This window comes from Arvicanthis niloticus, chromosome 13 (assembly GCF_011762505.2).
Source record: "Arvicanthis niloticus isolate mArvNil1 chromosome 13, mArvNil1.pat.X, whole genome shotgun sequence".
NCBI classification, from domain to species: Eukaryota; Metazoa; Chordata; class Mammalia; order Rodentia; family Muridae; genus Arvicanthis; species Arvicanthis niloticus.
In genome coordinates, this window is record NC_047670.1 from 35,995,390 (window position 1) to 36,014,329 (window position 18,940).

Consider the following 18,940-nt stretch of genomic DNA (forward strand, 5'->3'; position numbering starts at 1 on the left):
TCTCTTTCGGAAGCAAAACTGCAAAAACCATACTGACATCTAATCAAACAACATAAAAAGCACAGGATTTTTACACTGTGCTCTTATGATATGAACAAGCATGGCATGAACTAAGAAGAGGAACAGTGTCAGGAGACTCCACCTGCAGGTGAGAGACCAGTGGTAGGTGGGACTGTGGCGTCTGTGGAGGAAGAGTCTTAGTCATCCAGAAAGGACACTTAACCAATGAACAACACGTAAGAGGAGGAGGAGCACCGAGGAGTATTTATGGACTCTACCCTGGCCTTCTGAATGCCTGGGAGAAACCGCAGTCATTTAACAGGGGCAAAGTGGGCACGTAAGTGAGTTCAAGGGATCTGAATTCTAGTCCTCAATTTACTCAGTGCACTGGATAGTTTCTACTAAGACTGAACTGGGGATGGAGCATGACCTCTGCATCAATTTGTTTAAAACATATTGGATTTATTGCATGTGCACAGATGATGTATGTGTGAGAGTGTGCACACACATGTGCTAAAGAGCAAGTGCAGCAGTTCTCTCGGGATCGAAGTCAGGTTATGAAGCTGTCACTGCAAGCCCAGGCACTGAATTAAGTCACCATTCACAAAGTGGAACGGAAACACAGGTCCAGTCCTGGTACTTTTCAGGAGGCTGGGAAGTAGTTCTAGGTCAGTGAGAGCATTGAGGAAACAGGAAAACAAGCCATAGAGTAAGCTGCAGTGTCAGAGATCAGATCCACTTCTGCTCTGTCCCCAGCTTTTGTCTTTCCAGCACCTTTCACCACCTACTGTGCTCCTCCAGTCTCTCGTTGCTTTCCTCCCTGTGTGAATTGACAAAGCAAGCTGCTTCCACAGTCCAGTGAACTGACTGTTGCTAGAGATGCAGACTTGGTTAGTGAGATAGCCCAGGCCTGCCCTGATTGGGATAACAGCATGCCACATGTCACCACATGTAGTCAAGATAATATATTCTTAAAGGACCAGTGCTTTTAGTGGGTTGGCCTGATGCTGCTTATATTATAATGCTAATCTGGCCTGCCTAAAACAAGTGACCCTGCCGCCAGTTAATTGTGATTGGTAAATAAAGATGCCAACAGCCAATAGCTGGGCAGAAGAGACATAGGTGGGGTTTGGGTTTGGTGGTTGGAGGGGACAACAGTGAAGACGGTGCAGGGGGAGGAGGAAAGAGAAGTGGCCATGGGTTAAGAGTCAAGAGAGCATGGCCCTAAGGGCTGCCCAACTGGAGCTAAGAGCAGCCCAGATGGAATAACTTGAGGTTATCAGTAGGAAAATGGACTCTAACAGCATGGAAGGTGGGCAGCTGCCCAGCTATTGTACTGATTAATGCATACTGTAAGTGTAAAGGCTGTGAATGTATGTTTCATCCGGGAACTCAATGGTCTAGGGTGAGGTAGAGACCTTAGGCTGGGTTTAATATTTTCTACAACAGCGTTGTGTATGTGACTGATATAACTGGAACAAGGCTGTATTGTTACTCCTCTCTGAAGTGTTCTCTAGCATGCTCCCTTACTTTGTTTACCACTATGGCAGATCCTTTCCATGGCTCTTCAGAAGCTCTGGCTTCTGTCCCCAGGGTGTCGATGTCTTAAGTTTCTTTCCTTGAATGTACAAATCTTAGCACACACACCCATTTTCCACATGCCTCTAGTGTGCAAGTCTGTGTGCAAGCACATTTATATATGAATGTGGGTCAAAATGCACATGGAGGTTCAAGTTAGATGCTGGGAACCTTCCTTGATCACTCATCTTATTCATTGAGAAAGGGTCTGCCAATCAAAGTGAGAGCTTGCAGGTATGACCAGTCTTACTGACCAACTTGCTCTGGGATCCCATCTCATGTCAGGAAGTTGTTAATAAAAGTGGGCACGTAAGTGGTGGGTTCAAGGGATCTGAATTCTAGTCCTCAATTTACTCAGTGCACTGGATAGTTTTATGTCAACTTGACACAAGCTATAAAGTCATCTGAGAGGAGGAAACCTCAATTAAGAAAATGCCTCCATAAGACAGGACTATAGGCAAGCCTATAGGGCATTTTCTTAATTAGTAATTGATGTGGGAGGGCCCAGGTCATTATGTGTGATGCCATCCCTGGGCTGGTAGTCCTGGGTTTTCTAATCCAGCTAAACAAGCCATGCTGAGCAAGTCAGAAAGCAGCACCTCTCCATGGCCTCTGTATCAGCTCCGACTTCCAGGTTCCTGCCTGGCTTAAGTTTCTGGCCTGACTTTCTTCCATGATGAACTGTGATATGGATGTGTAAACTGAATAAACCTTTTCCTCCCCAAGTTGCTTTGGTTATGATGTCTCATCACAGCGATAGTAACCCTAACTAAGACACTCAGCAAGCCATTACCCTGAGTCATCTCCCCAGACGCAAACTCCAGTTTTCGCATATTTTCAGAAGTGTGAGTCTCATCAATTTCTGTATACCTCATTAGATTAACCTTTACAATCTGATATACTTGTTCTGTAACTAAATAATTATTAAATGTTTAATTCTGTCAATTTCTATAAGGAACAGTCATTGATGGACAAAATCTGTTGCTTGAGTCAGAGACACTAAATCATAATCTTTTCTGAAATATTTTCTTAAACACAAAAAGCTCCCAAAGGCTATTTTATTCATTTACTATTTTTACCTCTTTAAGTATAAACTCGAATTGTGCAGTGTCCAATAGCAACTGGAAGAGGATCTTGGGATTGTACCTAGAGTCTGCCAGAATCTGGTCCTTGATTTGACGGAGGCGCTTGTTGTTTGGGTCACAGGCTAGAAAGAGGAAGAAGAATTTCCTACTGATTAAATGTGGAGCAAACTCTCACTAAATAAGATGGATTCTTAAGTACCTCCCTTCATTTCAAGTATTTAAAAAGTATTAAACAAAATGTCTATCCACAGTAGGTTGGGAAATATCATATATCCACATCTTGAAGGATAGTTGAACTGTCAGTGACAACTGAACTTGTAACTACTCATGACATGGCTATCAGCCCCCGACTCACTGCTGAATAAAAAAGACAAAGTTGGGTACAGTGCTTTGAAGCATTTCAGGGTCAACTTTTCTTAACTGCCCAGAATGGCTGGGCAGGGCCTTCTGGCTCCATTTCATAGGAAACGAGTCTCCTCATGTCCCATCAGTTGAAGGTGCTCCTGGTTTAGATGTCCAATTGTGCCACTCAGATGCAGAGAGGTAACCTGAAACTGCTACCTACAGAGATGTGTTTTCTAGGATGGTGTGGGGGTTTGAATATGCTTAGGTCATGGCACTATTAGGAGGGGTGGCCTTGTTGGAGGAAGTGTGCCACTGTGAAGGTGGGCTTTGAAGGCTCCTAGTGATTAAGCTCTGAGAAGTGGAGAAGGGAGTCTCTGGGCTGTCTGCGTATCAAGATGTAGAACTCTCGGCTCCTCCAGCACCATGTCTGCCTGCACACTGCCATGCTTCCTGCCATGATGATAATGAACTGAACTTTGGGAACTGTAAGCCAGCCCCAATTAAATGTTATCCTTCTAAGCGTTGCCTTGGTCATGGTGTCTTTGCACAGCAATGGAAACCCTAAGACAGTAGGCTCTTGTGGTATTTGGAAGTTTGAGTTTTGGGCAGAGTTCTCGCCATTCTGGAAACTGTCAGAAATGATTCTCTAGGCCTTAACTGTTTCTACAAATACTGTGGTACATGCTGAACACTGCTTTTATTCTTAGAGTCTGGCCTCTTTGTACCTGCCAAGAAGCTTGTTGTGGGATTAAGCCCTCAATAGGTTCCCTGGGCAGCAGAGGCTGACAAGCCTGACAACATTTTTCACATATTGGGCCAATTTAGTGGATCAGTGTGATTCCACTGACAGGATCCTTAGCCGCTTGGGACTGCTTTCCTCTAGATTTGCCCATATGTCCTTTTCCTTTGCTGGATTCAATCCTCGCTGTGTGTGCTCCCCATGAGCACCCTGAGGGAATGGGAGGGGTCCTAGGAATCAGAAGACTGGGTCTTAGGGTCTGCCTAAGACAACAGGGAAGGAGAGATTCCACATAGATCATGACACTTGCACACATGTGCCCGTCCTGCTCTTTGCAAAGGGCATGGGAGGCCCTTAGAGCTTTTTGTGCACTATCCAGGCACAGAGAGTTTAAGGCAACTGGGTCAAGGTCATACTATTAGGTAGGGTGGGTATGTATGTAGGTGACCCACACACATAACCAACAGATATGTGGTTTTTTAGTTAGCCTACTAGCTGCCAAGCAAAACTGTTTTAAATAGGTGAATTAAAAGAGCAGAGACATGGAAGTAGTGGCTCAGTCTGCAACCACAGCACATGGGAGGCAAGGGGCTTATAACTTCAAGGCCAACTGGGCAACATAGCTGAGGACCAGGCCAGTGGGTGAGGTGCTGTCTTAAAAATATATAGTAAATAAATAGGTAACAAACACTGCTATTTATTAAGACGTGTTTACAGGGCCAATAAGATACAAAAAAAAAAAAGTAGAATACAGCAAAAATACTTAGAAATGAAGGCTATTTAGACTACAAATGAAGTTGAAATAAAAGCTCTAAGTAAATAGACACTGTCAAAAGTTCCCAGATGAACAGGGATGAAGCCCATGGTCACAGAACCAGTGCGTCACTGATGCAGGGCTGCTTCTCAGCCCTCTCTGAGCAGCCCAGGCAGACACTGCAGGCCCTTGTTGCCAGCTCAGGTATCATGGAGTGTCTCTGGTGACTCACCATGTGGTGAAGCCTATAGGAGGCCATTTTGCATACTGATTTCTACAGTCCTCCATCAGGACCTCATGACACCTGCAGAAAGGGCTCAGCTGCTGTGGGAAAGTGCAAAGATCCAGCACTTCATCCATCCCCAGGAGCACCTGGGCAGGCTGGAAATGCTGGGTCTGTTAAACAGTGAGAACCCCCAAAGGAGTTCCATTTGTGCATCCTTCTTCTTTTTTGAGGAAAAGTCTCTGGCATTCAGGCTGGCCCTGAGGTGGCTATGCTGCTAATGACCTTGGCAAACCTCTGATCCTCCTGCCTTTACCCCTCAAAGAGCTGATTACATGTGTGCCCTACACTCAGTTTTAGCTTGAACCCAGAGCTTTATAGATGCTAGGCAAGATTCTACCATCTGAGGTATATCCCTCAGCCTTTTACTTGTTTTGATATAAATTCAGGTTAAACACAAGGCTTGGTATTAATTTGTTTACATCTTTGGATGGGGCTCATAGTCCTGGTGATGGGTAAATGATTTTCATGCTTTCACACATATTAATGTTTGACTTTTTGGTACATTATGAAGGTCTACTCTTCCTGGGCCTGAACATCTCTCTTTGATCTGGTCCTGAACAATTCAGGCCAAGAAAAGTATAAGAATTGATCCTAGAACCAGGATAATTCCTGGCCACCTTTTGCAGACAGTCAGCTTTGCTCGTTCAGTGTTGCTTGGGTAGTTTCTCCATCAGCTTCAAGGCAATGTGGAGTCAGCCTCTGCTGGGGAGAGGCCTCCAGTGGGCCAAGAGGAGTGACAGACACATAAAAGTGCATGACTATAACAACAGCAAGCACTTACTTTCCCCATGTGTAAACATATTCATGTACTACCAGTTCAGACATTGTCCAGGCACAAAAATATTAAATAGATGTAGCTAAAGCTAAAAGCCCAGACCTCTGGCACGCTGGAGTTTGCCCCTGTGCAAGCCAAGGAAACGACCAACTTCTAGAACAATGGGCCCAGCTGTCAGCCACAAATGCATAGAGGATGAGGATGAGGCTGAGCCCCTGGAAGACCAAAGCTGATTTAGGAACAGGCTAACGTGAGCGTTTGTGTCACTTATATGAAGTTGGTAGGGAAGATTGTAAGGTGAGTCAATGGGTAAATTTTTGAAATCAGAAAAGGAGTTTGTGTAGAAGAGAAAGTAAGTTTATTAAAAGCAGATCAGTGGGGCTAGAGAGATAACTCAGCAGCTCAGTTCCAGAGGACAAGTCTGTTTCCCAAACCGAAGCTCAAAACCGAAACTCTAGTTCCAGGAGACCTTACACTCAGCAAGGTACACATTTTCTCTGCACCTAATTTTGATCACATCTATGGGCCGGAGTCTCATCCCATGTCTTAAGTCAAATCTTCCCAAGAGCTTGGCAGTTCCTGCCCTCTGGAGCCATCTTTGACTTTTCTGTTTACCCACCCCACCCTCTCAGGCCTTGACCATTATGAGCTTCACACCAAGCTCTGATTTGCCACCAGGGGCCTTTTGTTAATTTCCTCGAGCTGCTCTAACAGGCTAGCATAAACAACAGCTTTTAAAAGAACATAAATTTAGGTTTTTATGTTTTAGGGTTGCAAATGTGAAGCAGGGTCCACTAAGATGTCAGCAGAGGCCCACAGGATAACTCAGTGGGTAAAAGCTTTGGTCTTAGTGACCTGATGACCTGTGATGACCTGAGTTCAATTTGTAGGTTCCAGATGCTGGAAGGAGATCCTAAATAAGCATGGACACACACGCACACGCACGCGCACGAGCACACGTACGCGCGCACACACATACACACACGCGAGTGCGCGCGCAAATGCACACAGAGACAGAGAGAGAGAGAGAGAGAGACAGAGAGAGAGAGAGAGAGAGAGAGAGACAGAGAGACAGAGAACATGTACATATGGGTAGAGAAATGCACTAAATTTTTTATTTGTTTTGTTTTTTGAGACAGAGTCTCACTGTGTTATATAGATCTGGCTGTCCTGGATCTCACTCTGTGGACCAAGCTGGCCTTGAATTCACAGAGATCAGCCTACCTTCACCACCCTTAGTGCTGAGATTAAGGGCATGTGTCACCTTTGCTTGGCTAAATTGTTTTTAAATGTCAGCAGGGTTGGATTTCACAAAGTATAAGCAGATTAAGAAGGTATTTCCAACCTGTGGTGTGAGGGCCACACATATCCCAGGACAGCTATGACTATGGCCCAACACACTTAAAGATGGTATCATAACTAAAAGGGTAGATAGCCCTAAATTAGGGGAAATTCCCTTTCTCGCCCATTTTAGCCTTTAAAGGCTGCCTGTATACCTTGGCTTGGGCCCTTTCTACCTTTAAAGCCAGCACTGGCTGCTCAAGTCCTATGCTGGGCGCTGCTTTTCTGTCTCTAATCTGCCTGCCCCATTCTCCTGACTTAAGGCTCTGTGATTACAGTCTACTGCGATTAGTTTCCTGAGTGTACGGTCAGCTGATCAGCAGTGTCTTCCCTATGCTTCCACAAGCCTTGTAAGGCTCTAGGGATGAGGACATGGACATCTTTTGAGGAAGGAGGTAGAGGTGTTACCCTGTCTACCACAGGTCTGCCGTTATTCCTTTTTCTATGCTTTTATATCACACCCAGTTTGATCAGTGACAAGGTTCTTCAACATGGGAGCCCAAAGTCGTCATTTTTCCTAGCTACCTACCAGTGCCTGACAGATGACATCTGCTCAGGTGGGCTGCTGACCTCTCCAAGTTGACAAGAAAATCACTAGCTTTAGCAGTAAGCTTGCCTCTCATGAAGTAGCCCACCCTCTGCTAAATGCTCTGCACCGTGGCCCAGAGCTTACCTCTGCAGAGCTGTATGTGGGGCAGGATAAATGCCACCCCGCCCTTGTGTGCATTACCTGAGTCGGCCGTGTGGAGCATCAGCCAGCGGATGGTGACATTGCAGTCTCTCAGGCAGTTCAGCAGCCTGGGGATATTGTCCAGAAGCACCTCCTCCCTCAAGTAACCCTCTTTCAGAAACTGCTGGACCTGAGCACGCACTCTTTCGCTGACACTTGCGTATCTGCTTGCCTTTGAAAATTACAGAATCAATGAACTGGACTTAGGTGGAAGAAGAGGTATCTTGAAAATGAATTACATTCAGTTAAATCCTCCGAAAAGTACAAGCCTTTCCTTCCTTCCTTCCTTCCTTCCTTCCTTCCTTCCTTCCTTCCTTCCTTCCTCCCTCCCTCCCTCCCTCCCTCCCTCCCTCCCTCCCTCCCTTCCTTCTCCCCAGACTCCCCAGTTTAGTAACATCATTTCTACATGAGGTGATAACGTGGATCATAGTTACGGAGCCAAGGGCAAGTGGTTTACTGGATTTTTTTTTTTTTCTTTTTTTTTTTTTGAGATGGGAGTCTCACTATGTAGCTTTCAATTTGCTATGTTGACTAGGCTGAGCTTTGAACTCACAAAGCTCCATCTGCCTCTGCTTCCAGAGTGCTCAGAATAAAGGTGCGGGCACCAAGACTGGTTTCATCACCCACTGAAAAAGGAGCATTGTACTTAGACTTCTGAGGCTTCACTTTAGTGTGGAGTGACCAAACACTGTTGCTTTATCCTCTTTATATTGTTTTGTTTTTGCCCAAGGCCGGGGACTGGGTGGTTTCTCTGATCCCTTTAATTTTTTTTTCTGAGACAGGTTCTCACCATAGCTCTGGCTGTCCTGGAACTCACTATGTAGACCAGGCTGGCCTCTACCTCCTCAGTGCTCCTTTTTCAGTGGGTGATGAAACCAGTCTTGGTGCCCGCACCTTTATTCTGAGCACTCTGGAAGCAGAGGCAGATGGAGCTTTGTGAGTTCAAAGCTCAGCCTAGTCAACATAGCAAATTGAAAGCTACACTATGCTGGCTTGATCCCTCTTTCTTTCTTTCTTTCTTTCTTTCTTTCTTTCTTTCTTTTTTTGGTATTTCAAACTCATTTATTCCATAAATCCTAAGCAAATAGTAACTTACACTGTTTTATCACTGTCAAATGGTAATATGTCTATTACCATTGGTATTAGGATCATGCCACGACTTCCTTTTGGATAGAAACAAATTACCATATACATTGTCACTTAAGATAATACTAAAATGCTGCATTACAATTGGGGTCAAAACTCCGAGTAGTTTTAATTGGTCTCCAGTAAACAGCATCACTGCATTTCTTCCGGATCTGCTTTGCGGGTTTCTTATACTCTCTAGCATGCTTGTATTCCATGGTTTGTGACACTGTTATACTTTAACTCCAGAAATATATAACTATGTCTCTGATGGTACTTTTTTTTTCTTTTAAATTTTTTTTTTTTTTTTGGCATGAACCTAAATATTAGGCTAGAACAAAGAAGTAATCTCAGGCAGGAATCTAAATTTTGGGCCAGAACAAAGAAGTAATTTCAGACAGAAGTCTAAATTTTAGGCTAGAACAAACAAGTAGGCTTTAGACATGAAAATGAATGACCTTGGGCTAGGGCAGGGAAGTAGGCTCAGATACTTTGATCATCCTGATAAGCCTTTAGAAATGGTGATCATGGGAGTGTTCACGTAATTGGGTTTAATGCCTTGCTTGCTTTTTCTTTGACTGTTTGTGTTTATTGTCTTGCTTGTTCCTTGACTATTTGCATCTATTGTATTGCTAGACCCTCAACCTAGAACTGATCTTAATACTTGCATGTAATTAAAATGGTATAAAAGCATAAAGGAGGGGGGCGGGATGGGGGTTCTAGGGAGGGGAAATGGGGAAAGGGGATGATATCTGTATTATAAATAAAAAGATCCCTTCAATTCTTAACTTGCATAGAAAAGAAGCACAGAAACAGAGGCCAAATTATCTGTACTTCCTACTGTAGCTGGCAAATGCAGAACAAAGCAGACACATTTAAAAGATCAGACTTCTGTTTGGCCTTTTAAGTCAGGGTCTTGCTGTCCAGCACTGGCTAGCTTTGATCTCACAGCAATTCTGGCTTAGCCTTCTGAGTGGTGGGATCACCACACCCAGACAAAGGATGAGACTTCCACAGAAGAATATGAAGCTTAATAAAGAGTACATCTCGGCAGATCAAAATTCTGATTTTCCTGGCCATCTGAATTTAGTATAGCAAGGGTCCAATGTTAAATCTTGCTAATCAGTCAACTAGTCAAGTTGGTTTAACGCTTGGAAGAAACTTCTTAAAATATCACAAATGAGAAAATACAAAATTGGAAAAAAATCTGAGTAATGAAAAATGAATGGTCTGACATCAGTAAGCATAATGGCACTCCATGACACACCTCTAGGAGACAGGCCAACACCAAAATCATTTAGTGCATTATTTAAGGGATTGAATTTACTTGGACATGACAGAGGTTTTAGAGCCAATATTGTTCTACATATAATGGAAACTGTGACCAGAAAGGCAGGCAGGAGAAATATTTAGTACACACTGGAATATTTTATTTATATTACTGTGTACTCTGATATTTTCTTCTGCCCGGTGTTCTTAAGAATATAGCCATGTGACTCAGAAACAAGTACACAGAGTCTGTGCTTAAATAAACCAACTGCACACCAGAAGGGATAACTTAAACTACAGTTTCATCTCAGAATTCATCTACTGCTAAAACATCAAGCCAGCTCCATTAACAGGACATGGGCTTCACACAGAGGAAAGAAAGTCAACTGTGACCCTGTCCCACTGAATCTTTCTTAGGTCCTGAGGCTCTAATTTCCTCTATCACCCAAGTTTAAAACCTGTACTTAGCTCTGGTGTACACATTTTACCTTTGAGTTATGCAGTAAGACTCTAGGACGAGGGAAGTGTACCTGGCTTGTTTCTTATAAGCCTAAGGCAGGGCTACTCACTGGGCTTAGTCCACACCCACCTGTTCTTTGACATTTGAGAGGTCCAGGGTATTGTTGAGAGCAGTTTTTGCAGCTTTGTAAGGTTCCCACGCATCAGCTAGATTAACAGTGATCCCCATATAAATGCTGATTACCTAAAGGAGGAAAGAGTCTCTCAGTACTTGTGCAGCATCTACTGCCACAATGAAAGGGGTAGGGAAATGGTAAGTTTTAATTCATGTCAGTGAAACCTAGAGTTCTGCAAACAGAACAGAGTTCTGCCTTGCAGTTAAAGTATCTCAAGTAACCATTTCCTTCCAACTGCTGCGCATTAGATTTCTAGAGGAAGACATTACAGGGAGGGGAAAAGCAGTCACCAAAAAGAGAAAGCACTTTTTTTCTTTTCTCTTGCTTTTTTTTCTTTTTGAGACAGTGGTCTTTCTAAGACACCATCATGCTCACTCAGTTTTCCCAGGTGTCTTTATGCTCTTAAGGGTCAATGATGGGCTGGCAAGATGACTCAGTGAGAAAAGGCATTTTCTATGCAAGCCTGGCGATTTAAATTTGATCCCTTGAACTCTGGCATTTGTGTATGACCCACTATACACCCCTACCACACCCACGCACACCCCCCAACTCACACACCACACACACATTCACACATACCACACCCACACACACCCACACCACACATACCCCCATACACACACCACACCCACACACCCCTACACACACACCATATACACACCATACCATACATACACCACACACCCCCCAAACACACCACACCATACATACACCACACACACCCATATTCACCCCATACACACACCATACCCAAACACACCCACACCATACACACCACACACACCCCATACACACACCACACCCACACACCCCTACACACACATCATATACACACCATACCATACACACACCACAACCCCCCATACACACCCCACACCCACACACTACACCCACATATACCCACACCATATACAAACCACACAAACACACACACACACACACCCTACAGAGAGTTTCTAAAGTCACTAAGGACTCTTGAGAGCTTTCAAACAAATCTACTGATACCAACATTAAGTGGTTTTTAATTATTTTTATTATTTTTGTGCATAGATTTTGTCTGTAGTTATATGTGTTGTATCATCTGTGTGCCTGATGCCCACTGAGACCAGAAACGGGTGTCAGGTCTCCTGGAACTGCACTTATGGATGGCCGTGAGCTGCTGTGTGAGTGCTGGGAATCAAACTCAGGTCCTTTGTAAGAGCACCATGTTCTTAACCACCAAGTTATTGGTCTGGCCCCTGCTTCATTAACTTTTAATCTTGCTTTCCAGAAGGTGAATTCCATGTCATAACGTCCTTTCAGAGCAGGCTTACCCACTTCCTACGAACGCTGTTGTAGGAAACAACTCAAACTCTAGCTGTTGTTTTGATATGCTTCCCTCTTGTCTACACAAGCCACCTGGCTACCTATGCTCCTCAAACACTTCAACATACACCCCCTTTTTTTGTTTTTTTTTTCAAGATAGAGTTTCTCTGTGTAGCCCTGGCTGTCCTGGAATTCATTCTGAAGACCAGGCAGGCTTCAAACTCAGATAGCAATCCTGCCTCTGTCTCCTGAGTGCTGGGATGAAAGGCATTTGCTATCACTGCCTGGTAAAAATTTTTAGTATCTCTTCCAAACACAAATAAAAGAAAAAAATTAAAAAGGCAAAAAAAAAAAAAAAAAAGAGAAGAAGAAGGGTTCTGTTTATTTTTGTTTAAAAATCTTTTAATTAAAAATTTTCCGCCGGGCGGTGGTGGCGCACGCCTTTAATCCCAGCACTTGGGAGGCAGAGGCAGGCGGATTTCTGAGGTCGAGGCCAGCCTGGTCTACAGAGTGAGTTCCAGGACAGCCAGGGCTACACAGAGAAACCCTGTCTCGAAAAACCAAAAACAAACAAACAAACAAACAAATTTGCATACAATATACTTCGATTCTGTTGTCCTCTTCCCTAACCCCTCCCAGAGGCTCCCCATCTCTGTGCCCATCCAATCTGGCCTGACAGTCACTATGTTGCTGAGAATGAACCCGAGCTCCTGATCCCCCTGCCTCTGCATCCTAAGAGTGGGTTCCAGTTCTGTCTAATATACTTGGCCCCGGGAAGTTAGTTACATGACACACTTATAGGAGAGATGTACTTACCCAGTTATCTGGAAAGTACTTATCCACGATCTCTCTCATTTTTGCTTGGTGGGTGTGAAGGATGGAAGGTTCAAAATAGAGAATCACGTACAGCATGGCGGCTTGATTTGCCAGGGCAGTGCTGCGGTGCTCCGGCAGAGGGTAGGCAGAGACCTGCAACACAACAGCAGCCCTAACACGGCTGAAGGCAACAGCCAGTTTCTAAAGTCTCATCAGCTTTTGGGATCATGACCTCTGGGAGCAACTGTGGAACTCTGTTCTTTCCTCTTATCTAGAACCCACAACATTCTCTTCCTTTCATGTCCTGACTTTACTGCAATTCAGTGTTTTTCCTACAAACAAGAGAAGACCTCAACCCTGCCCTGGCCCCTTGACACCATTTTTGTCTTTCCTATCACATAAAAACAATCTCTTAGAACTGATGCACTTCAGCTAAACAAAATCAACATTTTATCTCTTTCTGTTGCCAATCAAGTCACTGAAATTCTTCCATCATCCTGTGGAGTTTCTTGTTAACCCAGCTCAACACTTGCTTCTAGAACTCTCACTTAAACTCATACAGGATGGAACACCCGCCTGTGATTTTTAATAGCATCCTGCTCTCACCCTTTGCTGAGTTCTCCTCCCATGTCTGCGTTTCTAGGGTATCTACATATTTGTGCACTAGTTAATACTCTTGGGCTACATAGCACCTATCAACTTGAGCTACCAAGGGCAGGGAGAGGAGAAATTATCACAAGGACAGATGCAGCAAGGCCACATGGATCCTGCAGGCAAGAAGTGGCATGGCAGTGTGTGGGGAGCTGAAGAAGCCCCAAGCAAATGTGTCCTGTGGAGACAGATACAGCCAAGTCAAAGACCCAATGCCTCAGAGCCATGGAAATGGCAAAGCCTTCTCCAGAGGTGAGGCTGTGAAGGACAGCAAAGCCTTCCTCTGGCCAGAGTGCACATGATGGCAATGTGTGCAAAACCTAGCTACCACAGCCTTCTCCTAGATAAATGAACCTAAGATTGCTCACCTACAGAGACCTCGTATCCAGACTATCTAACCCAGTGGTTCTCAGCCTTCCTAATACTACAACCCTTTAGTACAGTTCCATAGGTTGTAGTGATTCCCAACAACAACATAGTTTTTACTGCTACGTCATAACTGCAATTCTGCTTTTGTTATGAATCATAATGTAAACATCTGTGTTTTCTGATGGTCTTGGGCAATTGATAAGAAAGGGTAATTTAACCCCCAAAGGAGTTGTGACCCATAGGTTGAGAACCACTGACCTAACCCCTCCTCCTGTCCTCTACACAAAAGTGTTGAGGTTCTGAGCTGTTGTGTGGTATGGGTATGGCTCCATCAGAGTGTGCACAGTGCATCCCATCTCAGATTTTCTGTACATGTCTATGTGTATCTCCTTAGAATGGGCCTGTGGCTGGAATAAGAATACCCCATTTCTTTTCCCAGATGTGTTCACCCAGATCTTTTCTCCCCAGACTGTCTTAGCTGGATGAGGCTGTCTCCTAAAGTTCAAATTTTACAGAAATTATTTTTCAGGCCCCTTTCCAAATACCAAGAAACAAGAGAATGGAATCCACCAGTCAGAACCAGGGATGAGTTGGAAGAAGTGCAGGACAGAGCGGGTGACACACAGAACCAACACAGCTTAACCCTCTGTTAATGAAGGTCAGGAGGGAAGGGAAAACAACACAGCACCTTAAGAAATGGATCATGGACTGAGTAGGAAGGAGAGGAGTGGGATGAGGGATGCTGAGAAAACAGCCTGGACCCTGATTTCATGCACATCGGAATTCAAATGGTAGCTCTGCTAACAGTGTGACTTAGAAAGGACTGTTGACGGTATCCAAGTCTTAGCTTCCTCCACAGCAACATGGAGATAACGATGTCCACTCTGCAGGACTGTCATGTGCAACAGAGAAAATGGCATGCAAACAAACCTCCTGTGTGTCTGATTTAGACTGAATTCTCAGCAAATGGTAACAAATATAAAGTCCTTATGTTGGCACATAATGTCTGATTTTGAATGTTTTAAGAAAAAAACCCCAAGAATCAAAAAGTCTTATTTATATTTAATATAATTGTACAAAAAAGGAATTGGTCACCAAAAAGAGCTGTCCCAGGGCAGGTTTGCTCTATGACAGTGACATTCTACTTTATAGTAATATAGATATTTATGAAATCATGTCCCCCAGCTCTGCCCCCAGAATGAAGTCAAATGGTAACTCCTTCCAGTAAAGGAGCAAGAGCTTCATAGCCTGAAGAGAAGCCAGAGCACCGATATGCTCTTCGGGCTTTTCTTAGCAATGCACACACTGGTGAGGAATGCGAGTTAACTTTAAGATGCTGCAGGAGCTTTCTAGGTCTGCTCAGGTTGCCAGCTGTCTAGCCTGGCCTTCTGCTCCACTCTGTCATCAGCTGCCATCCTGGTGGCATGGCTGCATGCCCCACTGGCTTCCCCAAGTTAATGTGCAGGTTCTTGTACCATCACTGGTCTGGTGGGTATCTCCTTCCTAAGCTACAAGTCCACCCTGTGTGTGGAGAGGGCCTCGGTGATGAATCTCCAGTACCTAGCCCATCAATGAACATACATGCACATTCTCAGTAACTGTTTCTTGAACAGATGACTTAAAAGAATGCACCTTCTTTCCAACTGCTCACATCTTATCCCCTCTCTGAAACCTCTGAGTCTCCCAAACTTAATAGCTGCTTTCCCTGACCCTGTAACACTATTCAAAAGCTCTTTAAAAATAGTTTCAATCTGCTGTTTGACTCACTAAAGGGAAGGAAAAAAAAAGGAGTAACTGAGGAAAAAGGGAGATTCCATCTTTTAAGTTATGGAGGCCCTCTGATTCCCACCTGGTTGTAAATGTCATCAGACCTCAGGCGTCCGATGACCATGCTGATGAAGGTCTCGTTGATAGGCACTCTCTGGAAATAGCTCTCAGGATAGTTGGGTGGTCTTTTGGCTCCTGGCTGGCTGGAATACCCCGTGCTTCGTAGCAGCTTACAGATATCATCCATATTTGAGTCAGCAGAGGATCGGGCAGCACTGAGTCAAGTTCACAACGGGAGACAAAGAATCAAAGAAACCACACGTTACAAACATGTAAGTCTAAAAGGGAAGGGCTCCATCCTGAAATGACAATGGATCCATTAGAACTTATAACTCAAAAGGATACATTAGAAAACCCTGTATGAAAGGTATGTATTGGTTCTCTGTAAAGGTCTACAACCCACTTTCCAAATCCTTGGGGCTGTACTTGTCTCAACATACTTTCCAAATATAAAAGCAAGCAATAGTGTTTGGAATTCATGACAGAAGACCACAGCAGGGTTTGAGTTGGTGTCTCAAGATAGATGGATATTAGTAATTAAGAGTAAAATTATCTTACATAAGTAAGATAAATGAAGATGACAGAAATGGGAAGTGAACTTGGGTCTTCTGGGAGTTTGTGAACACTCTTAACTCTTGCTAAGCCACTTCTCCATCCCCATAAATCTATTTTTTGGACACATTTCTTCAAAAGACTGAAAGTTCTATGGGAGGTGCTAAGTTAAAAAGATGGCAAGGAGGTTCCTTGTGACTCCACGTCTGTGCAGAGTTCTGCAGAGACTCATGTAACACAAGATCGTGGATGGTATTTCTGGGTCTGTGCACGTATGGGGGTCGGGGGGAATTCGCTTTCAACCTAATCCAGAATGATAGCTTTTGGTCACCCACATCAGGACGATAGCAGAAAGCTCCTTCATTTCTTTGTGTGTGCCAAGGAGTCTTATTTGAAAACTAAAAGGAAAACTTCCAAAGCAAAAGGGTATTTGTTAAGAACTTCAAAATTCCTTAACCTGTCCTCGACTTAAAACATTTTAAGTTCAGGCTCCTGTTTTATATAGCAACTGTATCTTCGTCATTGCTAAGTCTTAGATATAATATTTCATATGTGGTATATAGTTTTCATGGAAATGTAGTCTGTTAATTAGAATACATAAACAGGTAACAGCTATATTCTTTCAGGTATTCAGAAGATGTGTGTACTTAGAATCCTTCACCACAGGCCACTGCTCCAAACACCGTAAGAGCACACAATGCATTGCACAGACTAGGCCAGGAATACCTGTATCGATAGTAAGAAACCAGCATTCTCTCTCTGACTTCTCCTTCAATCTTCTGGTCGATGACAAGCAGCATAACTCCGTATAAGTACAGGGCTTCACACTATGAAGGAAAAGGACAAAGGCCAAACTCATAATACCTGTCTGCAAGGAGTGACATTCACCATGGTACAAATGACAACTCTGGCCACATTCCTCCTGAAAGCTGTATTTACATTTCAAGGTAAATGCATGTGTTTCTGCAAAGAGCTCTTAACTACTTTGCAGAACGGGCTTTAAAAATTAACTCAAAATAAAATTTAATTCATAGTGATTATTTTGCTTGAGCTACAGAATGGAATCTTAATTCTATGTTTAAGGATGACCTTGAACTACATTTCTTAGCTCTACCTCCAAAGTGCTGGGATTACAGACATGGCCACCACACTGGCTCTAACAAACATTTCTTAAATGGTCACCATGTACCAAGCACCAATTCGATGTCTCAGATGCAAAGAAAAGATGGACTTCTTACACAGAGGAAGATCATAACCTAATGTGACTCTTCCATTAGTAAATTCATTCAATACTCATACATTCTAAACTCAGAAGATAATTATCAGGCTATTTTTTTTTTCTTTGAGCAATGGTACTCTGTATATATTGATGCTGATCCTCCTCCTCCTCTTCCTCTTCTTCCTCTTCCTCCTCCTCATCACTGAGACAAGGTCTCTCTATTATTTAGCTCTGGCAGTCCTGGAACTTGCTGTGTAGACCAGGCTGGCCTCGAACTCACAGAGATCCACTTGCCTCTGCCTCCCAAGTGCTGGGATTGAAGTCAAGTGCCACCACATCCAGCTGTTTCATATTCTTGAATATGTACTTTACAGTCAATATTACTTACTAGAAGCTGTTTTCCATCTTCATTGAGAAGCACAGTTTCTAAGGTTTGCTGAATATAAACTCCTTCATTGAGATCATCGAGGTACCTAGAAGTGAAATGCCAAGTATTAACTTAACGTAAACAGAAGATGTAACATCTTTAAGGGAGGAAAGATTTTCTGAAAACAAGGCAGGACAGCAGGCATTCTGGCTTCAGTTCCTCTAGTCCTTGCTGTGCTTATGAACTGCAGTGTCTTATATGCTGTAATTCATGGTGATTTGGGGCCACAGGTTCACTCTATGGTTGGTCCAAATCAAAGGACTATTCCCTCCTCCTTAATTACAAAATAGAAGGCGCTCAGACGCAATGCATAGAAACATGAAATAGTGGCTAAAGCTCAGTGAACTGGTAAACTCTTAACAACTGCTAACGTGAGCAAGCCGGGCCTGCTGGAACAGGCTTGTCCTTCCACTTACTCCAGAGGCGGAGGCAGGAGGATTGTAACTTCCACACTAGTCTGTGCAACACAGTGAAAACCTATCTTAAAATAACATAACAGAACAAAACAAAATTGTTACTTTATAAATTGACTTTACATCTAAAGCGTTAAGGTGGGATCACAAACTGAAGGGCTGAAGGCTGCATGACAGAGTCAAGGAAGTTGATTCTGGCCTTTCACAGGAATGGGAGACTATAATGAAGCTACAGCGATGCACAGCATGGGTGAGTTAACTTCAGAACTGAGAAAGGCAGACATGTTCTGCTGGGTCCGTCCCTGCCATTCTACCAGAATAAGCTGTTATGAGAGTCATCCATACCTGTTTAAGTCTACGATGTATTTATGCACACTTTGAAAGGCTAAATAAAATCTGGTCACGATTTCTATGTTGTTTTCCCGAAATTCTTCATCTAAATCCTGTAGCTCAGGTTTGGCTTCTAGTTTGCTTTCCCAGAACTCTGGACCCTGAGAAGGGAAACATACTTGTGTTAAAAGTCAGTAATGACGTATCTCCTAGAAACACGTCCAGGGCATCTTAAAATTATGCTCTATGGTTCTTAAACATTAAATTAAAGCAGAACAACAAAAAGCAAGGTGGTGATGGAAGCCTACCATCAAAATCCCCCAGGTGAATCTCAACCAAGACTAGCACGCTTTCAAATGTGCTTCAAGG

At 43.6% G+C, this 18,940-nt stretch overlaps 1 protein-coding gene across 1 annotated transcript in view; it reads right to left on the minus strand.

Moving 5' to 3' along the window:
• The window catches only part of Washc5 (WASH complex subunit 5), a 50,861-nt gene that overhangs the window by 22,726 nt on the left and 9,195 nt on the right, over positions 1-18,940 (minus strand). Inside the window, exons 3-10 of the mRNA XM_034517538.2 lie at positions 18,587-18,732; positions 17,790-17,874; positions 16,909-17,009; positions 15,653-15,845; positions 12,784-12,936; positions 10,617-10,730; positions 7,634-7,805; positions 2,658-2,785 (exon numbers count right to left, since the gene is read on the minus strand). Coding sequence (XP_034373429.1) covers positions 2,658-2,785; positions 7,634-7,805; positions 10,617-10,730; positions 12,784-12,936; positions 15,653-15,845; positions 16,909-17,009; positions 17,790-17,874; positions 18,587-18,732 — 1,092 coding nt within the window. The remainder of the gene's footprint in view (positions 1-2,657; positions 2,786-7,633; positions 7,806-10,616; positions 10,731-12,783; positions 12,937-15,652; positions 15,846-16,908; positions 17,010-17,789; positions 17,875-18,586; positions 18,733-18,940) is intronic.